The following is a 26,998-nucleotide window of genomic DNA, read 5'->3' on the forward strand; positions in this document are numbered from 1 at the left end:
TTATATTTTTTTCTGCCAAAAGCTTTGCAATTTGATTCTATCTGGGATAAATGTCACAATTTTATTATTGTTTTACTTTACATTTTCAGGGTCAAGGAAAAGCATATTTTTTTCACTGCATTTTTACCACCTCAGTGATGCTATCTAAGAGTAAATATAAGTGTTACCTCCTACAATTGTAAGATATGTATGCATATATGTGTGTGTGTGTATGTGTGTGTGTATGTATATATATATATATATATATATATATATATATGACTACAGTCATGAAATTAAAAAATTAAAAAACAAAAATGTTTGCTCCTTGGAAGAAAAGCTATGACAAACCTAGACTGCATTAAAAAGCAGAGACATTAGTTTGCCAAGAAGTCCATATAGCCAAAGCTAATTTTTTTTAAGTAGTCATGTATGGATGTGAGAGCTGGACCATAAAGAAGGCTGAGTGTTGAATAATTGTTGCTTTTGAACTGTGCTTTTGGAGAAGACTCTTGAGACTCCCTTGGACTGCAAAGAAATCAAACCAGTCAATCCTAAAGGAAACCAATCCTGAATATTCATTGGAAGGATTAATGCTGAAGCTGAAGCTTCAATACTTTGGCCACCTTATGTGAAGAATTGGCACATTAGGAAAGACCCTGATGCTGGGAAAGATTGAAGGTGGGAGGAGAAGGGGACAACAGAGGATGAGATGGTTGGATGGCATCATCGACTCAATGGGCACGAGTTTAAGTAAGCTCTGGGAGATGATGAAGAACAGGGTAACCTGGTGCATTGCAGTCCATCAGGTTGCAAAGAGTCAGACATGACTGAGCCACTGAACAACATTTATCTATTTATACATCTATATGTAGTTATTGAAAAAAGATGACTCTGTAAAAACATGTGATATTGTAATTGCTTAATCCAAGTGAGATATAATAGTTGTTATTTTGTTTGTTTAAGGAAGGGAGAAAAGTCCAGATTTTAGTTGTTACCATTATAGGGATCAGTGAACTAAAATGGATGGGAAAAGGTGAATTTAATTCAGATGGCCATTACATCTACTACAGTGGGCAAGAATCGCTTATAAGAAATAGAGTAGCCCAAATAGTCAGCAAGAGTCTGAAATGGAGTACTTGGGTGAAATCTCAAAAATGGCAGAATGATCTCAGTTCATTGCCGGGGCAAGTATATATATAGTAATCCAAGTCTATGCCCCAACCACTAATGCTGAAGAAGCTGAAGTTGAATGGCTCAGTGAAGACCTACAAGACCTTCTAGAACTAACACCATCATAGGGGACTGGAATGCAAAAGTAGGAAGTCAAGAGATACATGAAGTAACAGGTAAGTCTGACTTTGGAGTACAAAATGAAGCAGGGAAAAGGCTAACAAGAGTTTAGACATGAGAATGCACTGGTCATAGCAAACACCCTTTTTCAACAACACAAGAGATGACTCTATACATGGATATCACCAGGTGGTAAATACTGAAATCATATTGATTATATTCTTTGCAGCTGAAGATGGAGAAGCTCTATACAGTCAGCAAAAAACAAGACCAGAAGCTGACTGACTCAGATTACGAACTCCTTATTGCAAAATCCAGACTTAAATTGAAGAAAGTACAGAAAACAACCAGACCATTCAATTATGACCTAAATCAAATCCCTTATGATTATACAGTAGACATGAGAAATAGATTCAAGGGATTAGATCTGATAGACTGAGTGCCAGAAGAACTATGGATAGAGGTTCATAACATTGTACAAGAGGTGGGGATCAAAGCCACCCACAAGAAAAAGAAATGCAAAAGGCAAAATAGTTGTCTGAGGAAGCCTTACAAATAGCCGAGAAAAGAAGAGGTGAAAGGCAAAGGTGAAAAGAAAAGATATACCCATCTGAATGCAGAGTTCCAAAGAAGAGCAGAGAGAGATAAGAAAGTCTTAAGCCATCTTCTTAAGTGAACAATGCAAAGAAACAGAGGAAAACAATAGAATGGGAAAGACTAAGGATCACTTCAAGAAAATTAGAGATAGCAAAGGAATATTTCATGCAAAGATGGGCACAATATAGGACAGAAATGGTATGAACTTAACAGAAGCAGAAGATATTAAGAAGAGGTGGCAAGATTACTTAGAAGAACTATGCAAAAAAAGATCTAATGACCCAGATAACCACGATGGTGTGATCACTCACCTAGAGCCAGACATCCTGGAGTGTGCATCAAGAGGACCTTAGGAAGCATCACAAGGGACAAAGCTAGTGGCTAGCAGAGGTGGTGGAATTCCAGCTGAGTTATTTCAAATCCTAAAAGATGATGTTGTTAAAGCACTGCACTCAATATGTCTGCAAATTTGGGAAACTCAGCAGTGGGCCCAGGACTGGAAAAGGCCTATTTTCATTCTGATATCAAAAAAGGGCAATGTCAAAGAATGTTCATACAATTGCACAACAGCACTTATTTCACATGCTAGCAAAATAATGCTCAAAATCCTTTAAGCTAGGCTGCAAGAGTACATGAAATGAGCACTTCCAGATATACAGGCTGGATTTAGAAAAGGCAGAAGAACAAGAGGTTAAATTGCAAACAACCATTGAATCATAGGAAAAGCAAGAGAATTCCAGGAAAATATCTACTTTTGTTTCATTGATTATGCTAAACCTTTTGACTGTGTGGATCACAACAAACTGTTGTCTTAAAGAGACTGGAATAACAGATCACTTTACATGCCTCCTGAGAAACCTGTATGCAGTCAAGAAGCAACAATTAGAACTGGACATGGAACAATAGCCTGGTTCAAAATTGGGAAAGGAGTACATCAAGGCTGTATGTTGTCACCCTACTTATTTAACTTCTCTGCAGAGTTCAGTTCAGTTCAGTTCAGTCACTCAGTCCTGTCCAACTCTTTACGACCCCATGGACTGCAGTACACCAGGCTTCTTTTGATCACCAACTCCCAGAGCTTACTCAAACTCATGTTCATCCAGTCGGTGATACCATTCAACCGTCTCATCCTCTGTCATCCCTTTCACCTCTCGCCTTCAATCTTTCACAGCATTAGGATCTTTTCAAATAAGTTGGTTCTTTGCATCAGGTGGCCAAAGTATTGGAGTTTCAGCTTCAGCATCAGTCCTTCCAATGAATATTCAGGACTGATTTCCTTTAGGATGGACTGGTTGGATTTCCTTTAGGATGGACTGGTTGGATCTCCTTGTAGTCCAAGGGACTCTCAAGAGTCTTCTCCAACATCACAGTTCAAAAGCATCAATTCCTCATTGCCCAGCTTTCTTTATAGTCCAACTTTCACATTGATACATGACTACGGGAAAAACCATAGCTTTGACTAGATGGGCTTTTGTTGGCAAAGTAATGTCTCTGCTTTTTAATATGATGTCTAGGTTTGTCATAGCTTTTCTTCCAAGGAGAAAGAGTTTTTTTAAATTTCATGGCTGAAGTCACCATCTGCAGTGATTTTGGAGCCACCCAAAATAAAGTCTCTCAGTGTTTCCATTATTTCCCCATACATTTGCCATGAAGTGATGGGATCAGATGCCATGATCTTAGTTTTCCGAATGTTGAGTCTTAAGACAATTTTTTCACTCTCCTCTTTCAGAGTATATCATGCAAAATGCTGGGTGAATGAAGCGCAAGCTGGAATCAAGATTGCCATGAGAAATATCAATAACTTCAGATATGCAGATGATACCACTCTTATGTAGAAGTCAAAGAGGAACTAAAAAGCCTCTTTTATTCAACTTTTTGACCCATGGACTGCAGCCTACCAGGCTCCTCCATCCATGGGATTTTCCAGGCAAGAGTGTTGGAGTGGGTTGCCATTTCCTGCTCCAGGGGATCTTACTGACGCAGGGATTGAACCCAGGTCTCCCGCATTGTAGGCAGACGCTTTACCATCTGAGCCACCAGGGAAGTCATCTCATATATATAATTATAAAATAATTATGCATTTTTTTAAATAATTCACCTCCATCATAATTAAAACAAAAATCATACACACAAAAAAATCACATGATTGTCGTCTAGAGTATCTTGTGCTACAGTGAGTCAGTCATTAATATTTATTGCTGAAATCCAAATATCAGAAAAAAATTTAATGACAAGGTATGAAAACATGACAAATATCATTTCTCACTAATTTATTAAATGTGGAAGAAATACTTTAAGAAATAATGCAAACTAGGAAAGTGAGAACAAAATATATTGACACAAAACAAATTTCATAACCTAAATCTAATTTGAGAGATGCCATTTTGGAAAATAAGGCTCACTACTGAGACCACCAAAAATGTTTCTACAGCTGCTTTTTCAAGGTCCCCTTGACTTCTTCATTCCTCACACTGTGTATAACAGGATTCAATAGAGGTGTAAGGATGGTGTACAAAGCAGACATCACCTCGTCACAGGCCACTGAGTGATAGGATTTGGGTCACATGTAGAGAAAGATGAGGGTACCATAGAATAGCCCCACAATAACCAGGTGGGAGGAACAGGTGGCAAAAGCTTTCTTTCCAGCAATAGTGGACTGCATGCAGAGCACAGCAGGCAGGGTGAGACTATAGGAAGCCAAAATGAGAGACGGTGGAATCAAGAACATCAGAATACAGCAGACATACATGAAAAACTCAAAAACCATGGTGTCTACACAAGCAAAGCAAACAAGTGATGGTGCCTCACAAAAGAAGTGGTTCATTTCTTGACAGTGGCAGTAAGGGAAGCTCAGGGTGGCACCAGCCCGCACCAGCCTTTCCACCCCTCCTGAAAGTCAGGAGCCTGCTGAAATCCGCAGAGCTTCTGATTCATCAGGATGGAGTATCGCCAAGGGGTGACAAGGACACATAGTGGTTATGGGCCTTGGCAGCTAAAAGGAAGCACTCACCCCCTCCCAGAGTGAGAAACAGGAAGATTTGAGTACCACAGCCAGCAGGAGAGACAGACCTGCTGTGCATCAGGTAGTTGGCTGACATTTTGGGAACAATAGTGAGAACCAGCATCGTGTCCCTGAAGGAGAGCTGGCTAAGCAGGAAGTACATGGGAGTGGGCAGCCAGGGATCCACTTGAATAAGCATGATCATGAAGGTGTTACCCATTAGCAACATGAGGAAGATCACTAGCGCTATGGAAAGAGGAACAAATGAGTCTGTGTGTGATTAAAGAGCCCTAGAAGAATGAAATTTATTCCTGTGGTGTTATTTGCATTTTCCATGGTTCCTGTCATTCCTGGAAGATAATGAATGATTAGGAAATAAGATTTGCTTGAGGGAAACTTGACCAATTTCTTGAGAAAACTTGGTCAAACAACATAAAATATGACACTTGGAGGAATAATTATGGGTTCAATGTTCCTTTCCACAACAAAATGTTTGCCTTAAGACCCTATTGTTCATCTCTTTATGATTATACATTACTTTCAATCAAAATAAATTGGATTATATATATATATAATAATAATAATTGCATTTCTATTATTTCTCTGTATTTTGTCAGTAAGCCACATGATTTAATCATGATGTTAGGAAACATTATTATATAATCCCAATTTTCTGTAATTTGGAGGCTTCCATGTTGAAGGAGCTTCAGATCCACACATGTTAGTCAATATTGATGTGATTTACCCATATTTGTTTAAACTTCACAATATTTCTTTCAGTGTCATGATGAATTAGATTTTGAAAATTAAATATATAGACAAAAAAAAAATGTATAACTACTAAAACTCAGTTTCTGGGGGAGAAGAGAAAAATGGCTAAATTACTCTATTCCATACCTTCAAGCAACCCATGATCTTAATCACCAGGTTTCCAGCTACCACAGGTAGAGTTCAGGGGAACCCAGCACCATATGTCTATTGTTACTGTGATCTGTCTTCCTAATTTCAGGGACATTTCCTTAGTTCAGAGACCTCTCAACAGACAACATTTATAACTAATATATACTCACAAAAATGAGCCTGAATTGGTTAAATATATGCATCATGAAAAAGTTTAAAAATTCATACAGGAATTCAAAATCTAAAGGAACATAAATAAATTGATCCTACTTGAAGACTTTCAAAATGCTTTTGAACTGTGGTATTGAAGAAGACTCTTGAGTGTTCCTTGGACTGCAAGATCAAACCAGTCAATCCTAAAAGAAATCAGCCCTGAATATTCATTGGAAGGATTGATACTGAAGCTGAAGCTCCAATATTTTGGCCACCTGATGTGAAGAGCTGACTAATTAGCAAAGAGCCTGATCCTGGGAAAGGTTGAAGGCAGGAGGAGAAGGGGACGACAGAGGATGAGATGGTTGGATAACATCACCAACTCAATGGACATGCATTAGAGCAAGCTCCAGGTGATGGTGAAGGATAAGGAAGCCTGGCATGCTGCAGTCCATGGGGTTGCAAAGAGTTGGACATGACTGAGTGACTGAACAACAACAACAAAGGCTTTCAGAGTTTGTTACTAATACTCATATACTCTTTAATGTAGTAGAAATACCAATTTATTAACCAATTTAATTAACTAACAGATGACCATATGTAATTGAGTGATTGTTTAATTAGGTAATCAATTAAATAAGAATACCTAAATTAATTTATCACATGAAATTTATCTGACATATAGCACAAGTATACATAAAATATGGAGCATTTCATTTATTTCCAGAGATTAATTCGTCTTTTACAAATCCATAAGCTTCCATTTCTGTTACCTGTAGATAACTATGACAGTAGAATTGGATGGTTATGTGACATTTGTATTTTCTTTGTAAATTAAAATTTGAAAGAGAGCAATAGATTAGTGATTTACAGGATTATGTTTGAGCTAGAGCCATAGTCTATGGTGTAGCAAATATTTTTAGTTCCTTTGTAAGTTACTTGGTAAGTAGTGTAAATTATGTGAATGGCACCATATCTTTAATAAATATTCACATTGTTTTTAGTGCCTAGTGTATTGCACCAAAGTCCATTATGTCATTAAAAGATACAATGTTTTGTTAATCAAAATAATTATAAATAAGGTATGATCATGTACATATCACTATCATGCTTTGTTATTTCAATATTATGTGTACTATATTGATTACCTAGGAAGTTGTTAATTATTACTCAATTTTATTACATTATGTACATAGCAGGCATATTTATCAATATATAGTTTCTTTCTAATTTTCTATCAGTATAGTTTATGGTCATTTGCATATGACATGAGTTTTTCCCAGTAAACAATCTAAAAGTAACATTTTTTGGATTTGAGGCAACTGAATCCTTACTTTTTCAATACCATCAACTGTTGATTTGGTCATTCTTTCTCCACATGTGGAACTGTGAGATAATGTTAGGTGCAGTAATTATGGTCAAACATGGGACAGTGAGAATTGATTTTATTTTAATTTATAAGCTCCTTATTGATACTGAGCCAAAAGTATGCATTAACCTTTTGGATTACTTCTTCAAATCCATGGTGAACATCTCTTGTTCATATTTTCTATAGGATAACTTGAATTTTCTTTATAGATGCAAATAATTTATTTTTTAATCTATGTGCACTGTTCTGACTTGTTTATATGCATCATCAATATCTTCCCCAGCCTATTTAAAATATTTACTATTTTTGAATTGTTACATCAGTTTGAACCAAGGTTCACATTGAGTATTACATGTACTTAAGATACTTATATGTTGTTATTAATTTAGTCAATGGACTAGATTACATTGGTAGATTTTCTCATGCTAGACCATGTGACTATTATTAGAATAAAACTGCTTATTCCTGGTATATATTGTACATCTTATGAATCTATGATCTTGGTAAGTATAGTATAATTTTTGAAGAAACTTTTGCATCTATTTTATTAACTATATTAGCCTTATAAATTGTCCTGTTTGGAGTTCATTTTTTAAAATTACAAGGTATGAAAAGACAATATAAAATTTCTCCAACTTTTCCAGTCCAGATTCAGAGAAACATGGACCACCTGAATTACAGAACACTTAAATCACATGAAGGAAAAATTTCAATTTCTTGTCAAAACTCACTTAGAAGATGTTTGTGAGTTTTGAGCATGTTGACACCATAACTGATAAGTCAGTTTTCTTCTTTCTAGACCCAGGAAGTTCATTTTATACTAGACTGTCTTCCAGCACTGTCTTCATTTGCTCTGTTGAGGCACACTTTATGTTCTCTATTTGAATCAAAACCGTCAACTAATATTTAAGACCAGCTTCTCAACATGCTTTTCATGTGACGAATTACTTTACAAATGATTTTGAAAGCCTTAAATGGATTTACAGTTAATAAAAAAAATATTTTAAAATAATAGTATTTAAAGAAGATCATTATGGTAACATCAGATATTTTGTCCATTCAATCTTATATTTTCAAGTGAAAGCCATGTAAAGTATCCATATATTTCAAATTTAATCAATAGGAAATCTAATGTCTAAAATTATGTGACTCACTAGTAAATGAACATTAAATATTAGAAAACTGAAAGCCATTTTTGTCTTTCTAATCCTTGATTCAGTATAATGGTTTTCTCTGATTTTATGAGTTAGAAGTACAGAATTAAGAATTAGGTTTCTTGAATTTGAGTACATGGATCATTGATAAGTATCTGGATAAATTTAGGCAATTTAAGCTGAAATACATTTAAAGACCGTATCAAAATGGGATGAAATATATTATCAATCTCTTTTAGGATTGTTGATTACAATAGAAAATACATATAAATGCATAACAACATGTATGGCTAAATACAATAAAAATTGTCCTTAATATTTTATATTATTATTATGTTTCCCATCCTTGGTAGTAAAATCAATATTTATCTGAGAACTAACATATAGCATAATTCTACTTATTTTTAACATATGTATAATTTTGATGACCTAATATATACAATATCTCTTTGGGATGGACTGTGTACTCCAGCTATCATTTATGAGTTATTTGACCACAGAATAAAGATACATAACCACTGTAAGTTTAGTCACTTTAAGACTATTGGTTCTTCAATTACCAATTTTTAAACATTTTCTCATACAGATTATAACAATTTTAATATGCTATGGAGTTTATAAAATAATTTATTTCCTTCTTAAAAATTTTAAATCATAGGATAAAAAGATGAAATCTTGTTATGTGTTGTTGAGACAAGTGCTTGGGCCTGGTGCACTGGGAAGACCCAGAGGAATCGGGTGGAGAGGGAGGTGGGAGGGGGGATCGGGATGGGGAATACGTGTAAATCTATGGCTGATTCATATCAATGTATGACAAAACCCACTGAAATGTTGTGAAGCAATTAGCCTCCAACTAATAAAAAAAAAAAAATAATAAGATAATAAAAAAAAAAAAAAGACTGCTTTACCCAAATGGATTCAAGTCTGTGTAATTCAACAGGTTCAAGATGCATGATAGATTTATAAGCCAAGAGTATATCAGGTCATCACTGTAGTTGCTCTACACTTTGAAACATGTATAAAAACATTTGCTATTTAATTTTAAGTTGTATAATACCTGTGATTATACAGAATTGAAAGTCTTTTTTGGGGGGGTAGGGGGGTTGCAGTGGACAGTATGTGGGAACTTAGCTCCAAGACCTAGAATCAAATCCATGCCCCCCCTACTGGAAGTGGAATCTTAACTACTAGGATGCCAGGGAAGTCCAGCAAAGGACATTTTAGGTCCATTGTCTCATTACTGTCTCCATTTTAATGTGGATTCCAAAGAATTAGCAAAATTTCACTTTGCCCTAATACATTCTCATTACACACTTGTAGACCAAACAAATTATCCTGACTCTCATATAACCTTCTTTTCTTCTATTTGATCCTACATTTTCAAGCTGAAATAACTCTTATTCCTTATCAGCGTTGTACAGATCTGCCAACTCAGACATAACAAAGACAATAATTAGAGAAAATATTATTTCAAGCACTATGCTAACTCCTTGATATGTATTGTCTCATGGAATGTCACAATAACTAAATTAAGTAGACATTGATATTTCAGAATTGCATATGCATTCTATTACAGTTAGATTAATTTATTTTCCCTATAAATTCAAGGGACAAACCATGTATTGAATGAAGCATCATGAGTCCATAACCCAGGTTTTGGAAGTTAAGATTCTATGCTAAATCAAGTATTTGCTTTTTTCTAGCTAACATCTTGATCTTCTAGACCTAACACCTTGACCTTCTAGAACTAACACCCAAAAAAGATGTCCTTTTCTTTATAGGGGACTGGAAGGCAAAAGCAAGAACTCAAGAAATACATAGAGTAACAGGCAAATTTGGCCTTGGAGTACAGAATGAAGCAGGGCAAAGGCTGATAGAATTTTGCCAAGAGAACACACTGGTCATAAAACAACCACTTCCAACAACACAAGAGAAGATTCTACACTTGGAGATCATCAGATGGTCAATATCAAAATCAGATTGATTACATTCATTGCAGCCAAAGATGAAGAAGTTCTACACAGTCAGCAAAAACAAGACTGGGAGCTGACTGTGGCTCAGATCATGAACTCCTTATTGCCAAATTCAGATTTAAGTTGAAGAAAGCAGGGAAAGCCACTACACCATTCAGGTATGACCTAAATCAAACCCTGCATAATTACATAGTGGAAGTGACAAATAGATTCAAGGGATTAGATCTGATAGACAGAGTGCCTGAAGAACTATGGACAGAGGTTCATGACATTGTACAGGAAGCAGGGATCAAGACCATCACCAAGGAAATGAAATGCAAAAAGGCAAAATGGTTGTCTGAGAAGGGCTTACAAATAGCTGTGAATAGAAGAGAAGCAAAAGGCAAAGGAGAAAAGGAAAGATATACCCATTTGAATGCAGAGTTCAAACGAATAGCAAGGAGAGATAAGAAAGCCTTCCTCAGTGATGAATGCAAAGAAATAGAGGAAATCAATAGAAGGAGAAAGACTAGAGATCTCGTCAAGAAAATTAGAGATACCAAGGGAACATACCATGCAAAGATGGGCAAATAAATAACAGAAATGGTATGGACATAACAGAAGCAGAAGACATTAAGAAGAGGTGGCAAGAGTACACAGAAAGTGAAGTCACTCAGTCGTGTCCAACTCTTTGTGATCCCATGGACTATAGCCTACCAGGCTCCTCCGCCATCCCTGGGATTTTCCAGGCAAGAGTACTACAGTGGGTTGACATTTCCTTCTAGAACTATACAAAAAAGATCTTCATGACCCAGATAATCATGATGGTGTGATCTTGCCTAGAAAATCCCCTTGATGAGCTACAGTCCATGGAATTGTAAAGAGTTGGACACAGCTGAGCGACTGAGCACAGCACAGTAATAATAATAATACTTCCGTCTCTGGATCGGTTCAATAGCAAAATGGAAATGACAGATTGAGAATTGTTCATAATGATGACAAATCAATAGTAATTATCCAATCTAAAAAACAGCATAAAAAAATGACCGAAAAAAATGAAAAGGCCTTGGGGGAACCATGAGTCAATAACTAGATAAATCGTTTAACCTTTGAATTGTTAAGGGAGAATAGAAAAGATTTAGTACTGAAGACGAATTTATAGAAATAGTGACTGAAAACTTCCCAAATAACTGATATCTACAAAGCATTGAATGAGAGCTTTCTCTGAAGTTGAGATGAATGGTAGTAGATTAAATACTTGTCCATCAAGTTATCAGGTATACTAATCTCCTGTGACAATGGTCTTACATTACAAAGTTCTTGCACATATCATTAAAGAATTCAAGATGGGAGGATTATTTTAGTGTTGTCAGGATGGATGCTAAATGCCATAACATGAATCCTTATAGGACGGAGACAGAGATTCAACAAAATCAGAAGAGAAGAAGGCAATCTAGCACACAGGCAGAGATTGGAGTCCTTCAACCACAAGACAAGAAATGTTGGCAAACACATGAAACTAGAACAGGCAATGAAAAGATTATTCTCTGTGGCCTTTTGGAGTAGTGAGCCCTACTGACACCTTGATTTCAACACAGTGGAATTCATTTTGGATTTTTGTCCTTCAAGAGTGTGAGAAAATACATTTCTGTTGTTTTAAAGCACAAAATTTTGGTAATTCATTTCAGCATCGACTATAAGCAGTGAATCTTGAGAATCATCGAACATCTTCAGCTGATTAATGTCAATCTGCCACCCCATATGGAGAAGGAGGATGAATAATAAATAATAATAATAAATAGTATACATATTGGGGTGCATATGCAAATTGCATATTTAAATATTTTACTTATAAAATTTACATATACAAATAATATAAAGTATAAAATAGTATTCTTCAGCATAGATTGCTATATAAATCCATAAACTTTTTAAAAATTAATTTATTCATTTTAATTGAAGGATAATTACTTTATGATATTGTGGTGATTTTTGTCATACATCAACATGAATAAGCCATGGGTGTACATGTGCCCCCCTGATCCTGAACACTCCTTCCACTTCCCTCCTCACCCCATCCATCTGGGTTGTCCCAGAGCACCAGCCTTGAGAGCACTGCTTCATGCATCAAACTTGCATGGGTTATCTATTTTGCATATGGTAATATACATGTTTCAATGCTATTCTCTCAAATCATCACACCTTTGCCTTCTCCCACTGAGTCCAAAAATCTGTTCCTTACATGTGTGTCTCTTTTGCTGCCTTATACATGCAGTCATCATTACCATCTGAGTTCCATATATATGCATTAATATACTGTATTGATGTTTTTCTTTCTGACTTACTTCACTCTGTATAATAGGCTCCAGTTTCATCCACCTCATTAGAACATAATTTTCTGTCTATATGATCTGCTCATTGGTGAAAGTTGGGTGTTAAAGTGCCCCAGTATTATTTTATTACTGTTGATTTCTCGCTTTATGGTTGTTAGTATTTGCCATTTATATTGAGGTGCTTCTATATTTGGCCCATACAAATTTATAATTTTTATATATTCTTTTTAGATTGATTCCTTGATCATTATTTTGCACATGTCTTTGTCTAATGTAATGGTTTTTATTTTAAAGTCTATTTTGTTTCATGTGAGTATTGCTACTCCAGCTTTCTTGTGATGTGGAATGAAATCTTGTGATTCAGAACTTGCATGGAATACCTTCTTTCATTGCATCACTTTCGATCTGTATGAGTTCCTAGGTCTCAGCTGAGTTCCTTGTAGACAGCATACATACAGGTCTTGTATTTGTGTCCACTCAGTCAGTGTATATCTTTAGTTTGATGTACTTAATCCATTTTCATTTAAGAAATTATCAATACGTATGCTTCTATTGCTATTTTCTTAATTGCTTTGTGTTTGTTTTTATAGGTTTTTTTCTTCCATCTTTACTAACATTTTAGCTTCAAGCAACATTTAGCAACAACTTTAGCTCTGACATGACATGTAAAATCAGAATTATTGAACCTATACCAACATGTTTTTTTCTTTTGTTTAAAAAAAATTATTCCCTGAAGATCTAAAATGTAATATCTATATTAATTTATGTGACAATAATACCAAATATTAATCATTTTAATTAGTATTTTTAAGATGATATGATAGCTAAATGAAATATGGTAGTCAATTCAGATGATATTACAATTCATATTTTGAAATTAATTTTAATAAATTAAAATTCATAAATTTTTCAGGAGAATATTTTAATTTGATTTTTTTCATTTCTAAACTGGCATTAATTTTCAAATCAAATTGTGTGCTGTACATGTCTTTCTTTCATTCTTTTTTTCCTCTCCACTCACTCCCTCTTCCCTCTCCCTTTCTTTTTTCCTTCCTCTCTTATAAATAAAATACCTTAAAAGAAACTTGTCAAGAGATCATGAGATAAAACTCATCCAATATTATTAACTCCATTCAGTTAACCCCAAAATGTGAAACCTCAGGCCTAAGACTTTCCTTGTGATCAAAGACAATGATTGTTTTTTATTTACAGCATTTCATATTAATTAGATACTCTTATTAACAAGTGAAAAAAATACTTCAGCCTTTTTAAAAAAATTAATCTGTATAAATATATTATCTATATTATCTTATGTGATAATATTTATCACATACTAATCATTTTAATTGGTGTTGCTTTTTTTAGACAAAGTTGTTGAATTTTTCCTTTCACAATTACCGTATATTTTAACCTACATATTTATAGTCCTATCTGCTTATCTTTTACCAAATGATTTTTTCTAAATCACATATAATCACAACTAATCACAAGGTAAGTTCAGAAAAAAATAATATGACAAGATATGGAAAAGATGACAAATGTAACTTTTATTAATTTATCTACATGTAGTAGTTTATCTAACATATTTTTAAAGAGCAGTGCAAACTGGCAAAGGAGCACCAAGTATATTGACAGAAAGAAATTTTGTAACCTGAATCTAATTTGAGTGATGCAATATTAGCAAATTATGCTCACTATGTAGATGACTCAAAATGTTTCTCCAGCCACTTTCTACAAGCCTCCTTGACTTCTATATTCCTCACACTGTATATAAGGGGGTTCAACACATGTGTTAAAATTGTGTAAAAGGGAGAGACCACCTTGTCATGGGCCACTGAATGGTAAGATTTGGGCCGCGTGTAGATAAACATGCTAGTGCCATAGAAGAGCCTCACGACAGCCAGGTGGGAAGAACAGGTCACAAAGGCCTTCTTCCTGGCTGCAGTGGACTGCATATGAAACACGGCATCCAGGATGAGACTAAAGGAGGCCAAAATGAGAGACAGTGGGATTAAGAGCATTAGAATGCAGCAGACATACATGAAGAATTCAAAAATCAAGGTGTCTGTACAGGCAAGGCAAACAAGCGATGGTGCCTCACAGAAGTGGTTGACTTCTCGAGGGTGGCAGTAAGGGAAGCTCAGAGTGACACCAGCCTGCATCAGCCCATCCACCCCTCCCAAAAGGAGCCGGCTGTCATGTGCAAGCAGAGCTTCTGATTCATGAGGATCGGGTATCTCAGGGGGTGACATACGGCCACATAGCGGTCATAGGCCATGGCCGCTAAGAGGAAGCACTAGCCCCCTCCCAGAGTAAGAAGCAGGAGAATCTGGGCACCACAGCCAGTGGAAGAGATGGACCTGGTGTGCCTCAGGTAATTGGCTGCCATTTGGGGGACAATAGTGAGAACCAGCATCATGTCCACGAGGGAGAGCTGGCTAAGAAAGTAAGAAAGTACATGGGAGTGTGAAGCCGATGATTCACATAGATGCGCATGATCATGAACGCATTGCCCATCAGGGAGGTGAGGGAAGTCATGAGCACCATGGAAAAGCGGAACAGATGGGTCTCTGTGTAGTTAAAGAGTCCTAGAAGAATGAAATTTATTCCTGTGGTGACATTTATATTTTCCATAGCTCAGTTATTCCTGGAAGACAATGAATTATTAAGAAATTCCTATTTAAAAGCTTAGGCATTTCCTTACAAAAGCTTGATCAAATAACATAGAAAAAAAAGATACTGGGAGGCATAATTATGACTTTAACATTTGCATTCACAATTGTTTGCCTTAGCATCCTATTTTCCATCTCTTTGTAATTACACTTTGTTTTGAATCCAAATAAATTTGATAACATGTATGTATAGTAGTTGTTTTGTCGCTAGGGCGTGTTTGACTCTTTTGCGACCCCATGGACTATATAGCCCACCAGACTCCTCTGTCTGTGGGATTTCCCAGGTAAGAGTGTTGGAGTTGGGTGCCATCTTCTTCTCCAGGGCATCTTCCCAACACAGGGATTGACCCCGTGTTTCCTGCATCAGCAGGTGGATTCTTTATTGCTGAGCCACCAGGGAAGCCCATATATAGTAGTACTAACTACATTTCTATAATTTTGTATATTTTGTCAGTATATCACACATCATTTACTCCTATAGTTAGGAAACACTATTAGATGATCACAACTTTCTATAATTGGGGGACTTTTATGTTGAGGAAGCTACAGATACATTCATTCATTCATTTTAGTCAATGTTGATGTGATCTATCTGATAAGTATTGTGTATTTCTCCTATATTTGTTTAAATTAGTTTCACGAGTTCTGTCAATGTCATGATGTACAAATTTTGATTAATAAATGTGCAGGAAACAAATATAGAAGTTCTAAAACTCAGTTTTCTGGGAAAGAGAAGAAAAATCGTTAAATTTCTTGCTTCCACACTTGCAAGCAACCCATGATCTCAGTACACCAGGCCCGAGCGCTGCTGTCTTCCTGATTACAGGGACTTTCTCTCAGTTTAGAGACCTTTCAACAGTTAACATTTTAATCTAATATGTCCTCACAAAATGAGTGTGAATTTAGTTAAACATATGCATTACAAAAAGTTCATAAGTTCATACATATATACAACCTAAAAGAAAATACATTTATTTTATTTGTAGATTGTTCACACTTCATTACCAGTAATCATACATCCTTAAATGTAGGAGATATACCAATCTACCAACTATATTGATGTATGATCTAATTATGATCTAATTGTGATCTAATATGATCTAAATGATCTAATTGTCAATTAACAGATTAATTATCATACTCAGTTAACTGATTACTTTGTTATCTAAGTACTCAATCAATACTTGCCCAAATTAATTTATCATGCAAAATTAATACAGTACCACCTACATATAAAATTTGCAACATTACCATTACTTCCAGGGATTAGTTATCTTTTCACTAAAGCATCTAGCTTCTGTTACCTGTAAGTGTCTATGGTAACTGACTGGATTTTTATGCAAATAACTTGCTATCTTATGTGACATTTATCTTTTCTTTGCAAATAAAACTTTGGAAGAGAGTAAAATAGATTAGTATTTTAATCTTTGGACTTTTTTCATAATCTATGGTTTAGCAATACTATTTTACTTCTGCCTTAAGTTAATTTATGAATTGTGCAAGTTTTGTAAATAAGCATGATATCTTTAATAAATATTTGCATTGCTTTAGTATCTAGTGTATACCACCAATGTTCATTATGCTATTAAAAGATTTAGATGTTCTGTTAATCAAAATAGTTGTAAATAAGATATAATTATAAGCATATAAATTTCTTGCTTCACAATTTTAATAATATGTATATTATATCTACCCTTCATGAATCACTGCCTTGTCATGGTGAAGGGGCTTGTGTAGCTTAATGAAGCTATGAGCCATGCCATGTAGGGCCACCCAAGATGGACAGGTCATAGTGGAGAGTTCTGAAAAAACATGATCCACTGGAGGAGGGAATGGCAAACCACCCACAGTATACTTGCCATGAGAACTTCATAAACTCTATAAGAAGACAAAAAGATATGACACTTGAAAATGAGTCCCCCACATCAGAAGGTGTCCAATTTGCTGCTGGGGAAGAGCAGAGGACAACTACTAATAGCCCCAGAAAAAATGAAGCACTGGGAAATGATGCTCAGTTTTCTGGTGATGAAAGTAAAATCTGATGCTGCAAGGAACAGTATTGCATAGGAACCTATAATGTTAGATCTGTGAATCAAGGTTAATTGGGCATGATTAACCAGGAGATGCTAAGAATAAACATAGATATCTTAGGAATCAGTGAACTAAAATGGACAGCAATGGGCAAATTTAGTTCAGATGTCCATTATATTACTGTGAGCAAGAATCCCATAGAAGAAATGGAGTAGCCCTCATGATCAACAAAAGAGTACAAAATTCAGTACTTGTGTACAACTTTAAAAATGACAGAATGATCTCTGTTTCCAAGGCAAACGATTCAACATCACAATAATTCCAGTCTATGCCCCTACCATGGGCACAGACTGCTAAAGAAGCTGAAGTTGATCAGATCTATGAAGACCTAGAAGACCTCCTAGAACTAACACCAAAAGAAGATGCTCTATTCATCTTTGGGATTGGAATGCAAAATTAGGAAGTCAAATTATACCTGGAGTTACAGGCAAATTTGGCCTTGTAGAAAAAAATGAAGCAGGGCAAAGGCTAACAGAATTCTGCCAAGAGAAGGCATGGATCACAGGGACCACCCTTTTTCAACAACAAAAGTGATGGCTTTACACATGGAAATCACCAAGTGGTCAATACCAAAGTCAAATTGATTATATTCTTTGTAACCACAGAGAGAGAAGCTGTATAAAGTCAGCAAAAACAAGACCTGGAGTTGACTGTGGCTCAGATTATCAGCTTCTCATAGCAAAATTCAGGCTTACACTAAAGAAAATGGGGAAAACCATTAGGCCAGCCAGGTATGACTTAAATCAAATCTATGAATATGCAGTGAAAGCGATGAATAGATTCAAGGTTTTGATCTAGTAAACAGTGAGCCTGAAGAACTACAGGCAAGATCTGCAATATTGTAAAGTAGGCAGTGAACAAAACCATCCCAAAGAAAAAGAAAAACAAGAAGGCAAAGTGGTTATCTGAAGAGGTTTAACAAATAGCCAAAGAAAGAAGAGAAATGAAAATCAAGGGAGAAAGGAAAGGTACATCAATGCAACTAAACACAGAGTTCTAAAGAATAGGAAGGAGACAAGAAGGGCTTCTGCAATGAACAGCACATAAAAATAGAGGAAAACAACAGAAATCAAAAGACTAGAGATCTCTTCAGGAAAATTGGAACTATCAAGGTGATGTTTCACCCAAAGATGGACACAATAAAGGACAGAAATGGTAGAGATCTAGTAGACACTGAAGAGATCAAGAAGAGATGGAAAGAATACACAGAAGAACTGTACAAAAAAGATCTTAATGAACCAGATAACTATGATGGTGTGATCAGTCATCCAGAGCCAGACATTCTGGAGTGTGAAGTCAAGTGGGCTTTAGGAAGCACTGCTGTTAATAAATCTAGTATGCAATGGAGTTCCAGTAAACCTATGCAAAACCCTAAAGGATGATGTTATTAAAGTGCTGCACTCAATATGTCAACAAATCTGGAAGACCCAGTGGCCACAATATTGGAAAAGTTCAATCTTCATCCCAGTTCCCAAGAAGGGTAGTACTAAAGAATGTTCTAACCACTGGAAAATTGCACTCATCTCCCATGCTAGTAAGGTCATGCTTAAAATCTTGAATGTTAGGCTTCAGCATTACATGAACCAAGAACTTCCAGATGTCCAAGCTGAGTTTAGAAAAGGCAGAGGAGGCAGAGATCGTTGCCAACATTCACTGGAACACAGAGAAAGCAAGGTAATTCCAGAAAAACATCTACATCTGTCTCATCAACTAAGTTAAAGCTTTTGACTATGTGGATAATAACAAAGTGTGGAAAACTCTTAAAGAGATGGGAATACCAGACCATCTTACCTGCCTCCTGAGAAACCTGTATGCTGTTCAAGAAGCAATATTAAGAACCTTGTATGGAGCAACTGATCGGTTCAAGTTTGAGAAAGGTGTACAGCAAGACTGTCCTGATGTCACTCTGCTTAATTAACATATATGCTGAGCACATCATGAGAAATGCTGGGCTGGATGAGTTGCAAGCTGGAATCAAGATAGGTGGGAGAAACATCAACAACTTCTGATATGTGGATAATACCACTCTAGTTGCAGAAAGCAAAGAGGAACTAGAGCCTCCTGATGAGGGTGAAGGAGCAGAGTGAAAGAGCTGACTTAACATTAAGTATTAAAACAACTAAGATCATGGCATCCAGCCCCATTACTTCATGGCAGAAAGACGGAGAAAAGGTGGAAGTAGTGATGGATTTCCTCTTCTTGGACTCTAAAATAACTACAGATGGTGACTGCAGCCATGAAATTAGAGGATGATTGCTTCTTGGCAGGAAATCTATGACAAACCTAGACAGGGTGTTGAAAAGCAGAGACATTACTTTTCCATCAAAGGTCTGTATAGTGTCAAGGCTATGGTGTTCTGAATGTTCACATAAGGTTGTGAGAACTGGACCCTAAAGAAGGCAGAGCGCCAAGGAATTGATGCCTATGATATGTGGTGCTAGAGAAGACTCTGGAGAGTCCCTTGGACAGCAAGATCAAACCATTAAATCTTAAGGGAAATCAATCCTGATTACTCTTTGGAAGGATTGATGCTGAAGCTGAAGATCCAGTATTTTGGTCATCTGATGCAAACAGCCAACTCATTGGAAAAGTTCCTGATGCTGGGAAAGATGGAGGGCAGAAGGAGAAGAGGGCATCACAGGATAAGATGGCTGGATGGCATCAAGGATTCAGTGGACATGAACTTGGGCAAACTTTGGGAAATGGTGAAAAACAGGGAGGCCTGGTGTGCTGCAGTCCATGGGGTCTAAAACAATCAAACTGTGAATGAACAATAACAATATTATATCTATCTAGGTTTGGAAATTAATTATGCCTCTGTTTTGTTATAATGTAGCATACAGCATATTGGTGAAGACTTCAGTTCAGTCGCTCAGTCATGTCCAACTCTTTGCGGCCCCATGTACTTCAGCATGCCAGGCTTCCCAGCATCATGGTCTTTTCAAATGAGTCAGCTCTTCGCATCAGATGGCCAAAGTATTGGAGTTTCAGCTTCAACATCAGTCCTTCCAATGAACACACAGGACTGATCTCCTTTAGGATAGACTGGTTGGATCTCCTTGCAGTCCAAGGGACTCCCAAGAGTCTTCTCCAACACCACAGTTCAAAAGCATCAATTTTTCGGTGTTCAGCTTTCTTCACAGTCCAACTCTCACATCCATACATTACCACTGGAAAAACCATAGCCTTGACTAGATGGAACTTTGTTAGCAAAGTAATGTCTCTGCCTTTTAATATACTGTCTAGGTTGGTCATAACTTTCCTTCCAAGGAGTAAGTAAGTGTCTTTTAATTTCATGGATGCAGTCACCATCTGCAGTGTTTTTGGAGCCCAGAAAAATAAAGTCTGACACTGTTTCCCCATCTATTTGCCATGAAGTGGTGGGACTGGATGCAATGATCTTGGTTTTCTGAATGTTGAGCTTTAAGCCAACATTTTTCACTCTCCTCTTTCACTTTAATCAAGAGGCTCTTTAGTTCTTCTTCACTTTCTGCCATAAGGGTGGTGTCATCTGCATATCTGAGATTATTGATATTTCTCTTGGCAACTTGATTCCAGCTTATGCTTCCTCCAGCCCAGCATTTCTCATGATGTACTCTGCATAGAAGTTAAATAAGCAGGGTGACAATATACAGCCTTGACGCACTCCTTTCCTATTTGGAACCAGTCTGTTGTTCCATGTCCAGTTCTAACTGTTGCTTCTTGACCTGCATACAGATTTCTCAAGAGGCAGGTCAGGTGGTCTGCTATTCCCATCTTTTTCAGAATTTTCCACAGTTTATTGTGATCCACACAGTCAAAGGCTTTGGCATAGTCAATAAAGCAGAAATAGATATTTTTCTGGAACTCTCTTGCTTTTCTGATGATACAGCGGATGTTGACAATTTGATCTCTGGTTCCTTTGCCTTTTTGAAAACCAGCTTAAACATCTGGAAGTTCATGTTTCATGTATTGCTAAAGCCTGGCTTGGAGAATTTTAAGCATTACTTTACTGTCGTGTGAGATGAGTGCAATTGTGCGATAGTTTGAGCATTCTTTAGCATTGGCTTTCTTCAGGATTGGAATGAAAACTGACCTTTTCCAGTTCTGTGGCCATTGCTGAGTTTTCCAAATTTGCTGGTGTATTGAGTGCAGCCCTTGCAAATAAAAATAATTATGTTATTTAGATATTAAAAAAGTGGATCTTCTAAACATATTGAGCAAACACACCAAACACAAAGGATAAGTTATTATTTGATTCTGTTAATAAAGCTTTCACTCAAAGGGAATGGAAGTCATAATAATGTTACCATTACTGGGACAAAAGAAAGAAAAAGATAGTGCTAAGTACTGTCTGACTTTTGCAACCCCATGAACTGTAGCCTGCCAGGCTGTTCATGGGATATTCCAGGCAAGAAAATTGGAGAGGGTCTCCATTTCCTTCTTCAGGGGAGCTTTCCTACCCAGGAATTAAACCCAGGTCTCTTTCATTCCAGGCAGATGCTTTACCAACTGAGCTACACAGGAAGCCCAAAGAGCTAACATCAAAGGTGAACAAGGAATCCAATGTTTTTGCTTTGGTATTCTTTTTTTTTTTTTTTCCATTTATTTTTATTAGTTGGAGGCTAATTACTTTACAATATTGTAGTGGTTTTTGCCATACATTGACATGAATCAGCCAAGGATTTACATGTGTTCCCCATCCTGAACCCCCCACCCACCTCCCTCCCCATCCCATCCTTCTGGGTCATCCCAGTGCACCAGCTCCGAGCACTTGTCTCATGCATCCAACCTGGGCTGGTGATCTGCTTCACACTTGATAATATACATGTTTCAATGCTGTTCTCTCAGATCTTCCCACCCTCGCCTTCTCCCATAGAGTCCAAAAATCTGTTCTATACATCTGTGTCTCTTTTTCTGTCTTGCATATAGACTTATCATTACCATCTTTCTAAATTCCATATATATGAGTTAGTACACTGTATTGGTGTTCATCTTTCTGGCTTACTTCACTCTATATAATGGGCTCCAGTTTATCCATCTCATTAGAACTGATTCAAATGTATTCTTTTTAATGGCTGAGTAATATTCCATTGTATATATGTACCACAACTTTCTTATCCATTTGTATGCTGATGGGTTTGGTATTCTTGAACTAAGTTTTTGGTAATTCCAGTGTTCCACTTGTGCAGTCCATGGCCTTAGCTTAGTTCTGAGACCTTTTAATTTCCTCAAATTTCACAAGTTTTGTCAGTGTAGTCTGGCAGATTCATGCCCTTGCACTAACACCACTTCAGTCCAAGATATAATTTTATCACAATGAGATGGCTGCAGTCGATTAATAGCCGATTTCAATCTTCTCTGCAAAACACAACAATCTTTTTTATCTTTTTAATGCCAGTTTTACACCAGTCTACATTTTATTACAAACTATGTGTCCATTATGTCCACTCATTTTCTACAGCTCAGTAGTGTACACCTTGATCCTGTGACTTTGCCAACCATTTTCTCTGCTCCTTTGCTTCTTCCTCCACCTAGGAAACACATCACAAGATACCCAGTTGGCTTACTTTCTCATCTCCCTTCAATGTTTGCTCAAATACCATCCTTTCAGTTTCTGTTTTCAAGACAGTTTTATCGGAGATGGCAAATTCCCTACCAAAATTCCCTACTTATTTTGTTTTTATAACAGCTATAACTTTTGATATAATGCAATATTTGTTGCATTCTTTGAATGCTCAGTCATACTGAATTTTGAAATTAGATGATTTCAGAGATATGTCAGTGTTCATTTTTGATTATGTAGTTATCACCAGTGACACACATATTGTTAAGCCACTAAAAATGTGTTGAATGATTGGATTATATAGCTTGCCTTCTATAAAAATTTGTCACTTATAGTGTCTCTAAAGGTATATATTAGGATAAAGTATATTCCATATGCTTTGAATGTGTGCTGGGTCTGTCAGTCATGTCTGTCTTTGGCGACGCTATGGGCTGTAGCCTGCCATGCTCTTCTGTATATGGGATTCTCCAGCCAAGAATACTGAATACTGAAGTGGGTTGTCATTTCCTCTCCAAGGGATCTTCCCAACCTTGGGCTGAAACCCGCATCTCCTGCACATCCTTTCATCGGCAGGCAGATTGTTTTGACACTGAGTCACCTGGGAACCTCATGCTTTGGATCGCAGGTTTTAAATGTCCAATTCAAAATATTCATAATATGAAAACATTGGGTTAAAAGGGTGAATTTCATTGTGTTCAAAGTTAAATAAGTTAGATAATACAGTGTTTCTCAAGCTTCTATATTGAAAGTGTGTCTAGTTATAATAACAATGTTCAAGGCAATTCTGATATCAGGAGTAATAAAGACTTTTATCATGTTTTTCCTTCATAAACATTTCTTAGGATTCATATATTACTAGACAGTTTTTATTATCATTTACATATTCCAAGACAGTACTTTAAGCACAGTTTTTTTATATTATTCAGTCTCAATCAACAAGGAATTCCTACAGTCTCATTTTCTGTACACATACTCTCCTCAAGGCCCTTATAACTTCTTTATTCCTCAGGCTGTAGATAAATGGGTTCAGAAGAGGTGTAATAATGGTATAAAATACAGCTACTATCTTGTCCTCTTCCGGGGAATGCAAGGAGTGTGGCCTTGTATAGGTGGAGAGAGTGGTTACATAGAACAGGCTTGCCACAGTCAGGTGAGAGGAACAAGTGGAAATAGCTTTTGTCTGCCTTTTTCCTGAACTCATCTGGAATACCACAGTAAGCACACAGGCATAGGAAGCTAAAATGGCCATGAAAGGTAACAACAGAATAATAAGTCCACTCAGGAGTATTGTATGTTCATACTGAGAAGTGTCCTGACACACCAGTGGCAACATGGATGGAACTTCACAGAAAAAGTGATTAATAAGCTGAGATCTACAGAAGGGGAGTTGAAATGCATACAATGTATGTATTAAAGAGTTGATAGAACAACTGGTCCATGCACATGTGACCATGAACCAACAGATCTTCTTGCTCATGAGTACAGGGTAATGTAAAGGGTGACAGATGGCTACATAGCGATCATAAGACATGAAACCAAGAAGAAGAGCTTCAGTTCCACCAAGGACCAAGAACACAAATGCTTGAATCTCGCAACCTACAAATGTAATGGTCTTACTATTGGACAGAAAGTTAGTTGCCATTTTGGGCACAGTGGTGGAGATGTACATCATGTCGATGAAAGAGAGTTGACTGAGTAGGAAGTACATTGGAGTGTGGAGTCTGGTGTCCAATTGAATGAGAAGAATCAGCATGATATTCCCCATCAGAGCCACCGAAAACAGGATTGCAATGACAACAAAGAGTACGGTGTCCATTGGGCCATATTGGAAAAGACCAAGAAGTATAAAATCTGCTCTGACATTTTGATTTCCTGTATTCATGACTTAAACAAAAATATAAAAGCAGACCATATCTGAGAATTCCATGTACAATATTGACTTTCCTTAAGAGAAAAAGATGATGATTATAACATGCGAGAAGATGTTCTTGAATCACCTTAGGTTAATATATCTTCCTTTAGTCAATACACTGAATCCATGTTTATTAAACTATACAGACTTAACAAAGTATGAAATAAAAATAAAGATTTTACATAATGTAAAGTTCAACATATTTTGATAATAAAACTAAGATAAAAGTTTAGGTGATTTGCCAAGATAAATTATTTTCTTCCTTTTAAAATATCTTCAAGGGGATACACTGAAGCTTTGTTTTCTTGTTATAAACATAGTCTTGTCTTCTACTCAATTCACCTATATAAGTAATAAAAATTTTAACCAACATAAAATTTGGTTAAGTATACTCTAATGTTAAATGTCTATTGTGTTTCTGTGTTTTGAATTTATATTGGCTGTGAACTGGTATGAAGAGAATGATAACATTTATAGCCTTTCCAATCAATTTGTTGTCATTTAGTAGCTAAGTCGCGTGCAACTCTTGCGACACCATGGACTGTGGCCTGCCAGGCTCCTCTGTCCAAGGGATTCTCCAGGCAAGAATACTGGAGTGGGTTGCCATTTCCTTCTGCAGGTGATATTCCCAACCCAGGAATTGAACCAGGTCTCCTGCATTGCAGGCAGTATCTTTACCAACTGAGCTACAGGGAAGCCCCATAATTCTAATCAATTAGTTTTTGTTATTCCTGTGAATGTAGAAGATATTTAATGAATTCAGGAAAAAAAAAAAACAGACACAAGGAAAAGTTTGAGAATGAATTAAATATAAACTTAACACTGACATTAACTTTGAATCAAATAGCATGATAAAATCATTAATTCAAAGCTAATGAATTTAAATTTTGCCTTTTATTTTCTGACACAAACCTGACCTTTGTATATTTCCAGAACAAATAATATCTTATTAACTAGAAGCTCCTTGCTTTTAAAATATTTAGCAAAATTACAAAAAATACAGTAAATGTTCCTAACATTTGTTGTCTATCTTTACTATGGATACAATATATTGATATTTTCTGAAACTCTAAAATATAAGCCAAACTGATTTTCTCCATCTAAAGTTTACAGCTATTCTCTATCATGGTGGTGCATGACTGCCAGGAAGTCCACCTGAGGACCTTGGAGAGATGTAGCAAAAGTAGACTGAAACAAACATGTGTTAATAGCAGGCTGTTATGCTAAGAAATAATAAGGATATTAGGTTAGCAATTAGAAAAGGTGAGTAGGTGAGAAACATTAGGCAGTTTGAGAAAAGCTTGTAATAATTTATAAATATGTCATTATGAATATAAGAATTCATGTATAGTTACTTTTCTACTTCTTATTTAAATTACCATGAAATATGTCTGATCACAAAAAGAAATGAATATATAATAATTGTATCAGCCTAGAAAGAGAAGTAATAAGTATCTCAGATATATCTAAAATTATCTACCTATATAAACTTATATTTACACACAAAATGTCTCCCATGGTTAATTGCAAAATCCTGACAAGAGGGAAGTATATGTTAAGGAGGCACCTGAAATAGCATATAGAAGGTTAATAATCAGACTTTCTCTCACCTCAGATTCCAAAGACAGTATGTACTGTGATAATCATTAAAAATATTGAATGGTATAAAATCTTCTCTATAAATTAAATAAATCGATTTGGGGTCATCTAGTATTGATTTTTAAAAATACACTATAGATGAAGGAAAAAGGCCAAAACAAACACTAGTTCAGAAACATCTAAAAGAAATCTAGTAACTAATTTCCCCCAAAAGAAAGAAATCTCCCACATCCCAGCCTCCTCTTCCAAAACCAAAGTCATTACCTTGATTTTGACAAAATATCAAACTAGAGATTCAGTTGACATTAATATAAAAGAATATATTGAGGCCTGGAAGGATTTATGATACTGCATTTACCAATAAATTTAAATAAATTATAAATCAAATTATAAATAAGTTTAATTATAATTTACCTCCAGTACGTTAGGTAATGGCTTGGATCTTCAA

At 36.1% G+C, this 26,998-nt stretch overlaps 1 protein-coding gene and 2 pseudogenes across 1 annotated transcript; all 3 read right to left on the reverse strand.

Annotated features, from left to right (window-relative positions):
• Positions 1 to 4,294: 4,294 nt before the first annotated feature.
• LOC122440864 lies at positions 4,295 to 5,206 on the reverse strand (annotated as a pseudogene).
• A 9,219-nt stretch (positions 5,207 to 14,425) lies between these two features.
• Positions 14,426 to 15,365, reverse strand: LOC122440865 (annotated as a pseudogene).
• Positions 15,366 to 23,985: 8,620 nt separating this feature from the next.
• Positions 23,986 to 24,966, reverse strand: LOC122440866 (olfactory receptor 2AK2-like). The gene is given in 1 exon segment (XM_043467550.1): positions 23,986 to 24,966. A coding segment is annotated over 1 exon segment (981 nt).
• Between the last annotated feature and the right edge of the window lie 2,032 nt (positions 24,967 to 26,998).

The sequence above is a fragment of the Cervus canadensis genome, chromosome 4, assembly GCF_019320065.1.
Source record: "Cervus canadensis isolate Bull #8, Minnesota chromosome 4, ASM1932006v1, whole genome shotgun sequence".
Classification (NCBI taxonomy): domain Eukaryota; kingdom Metazoa; phylum Chordata; class Mammalia; order Artiodactyla; family Cervidae; genus Cervus; species Cervus canadensis.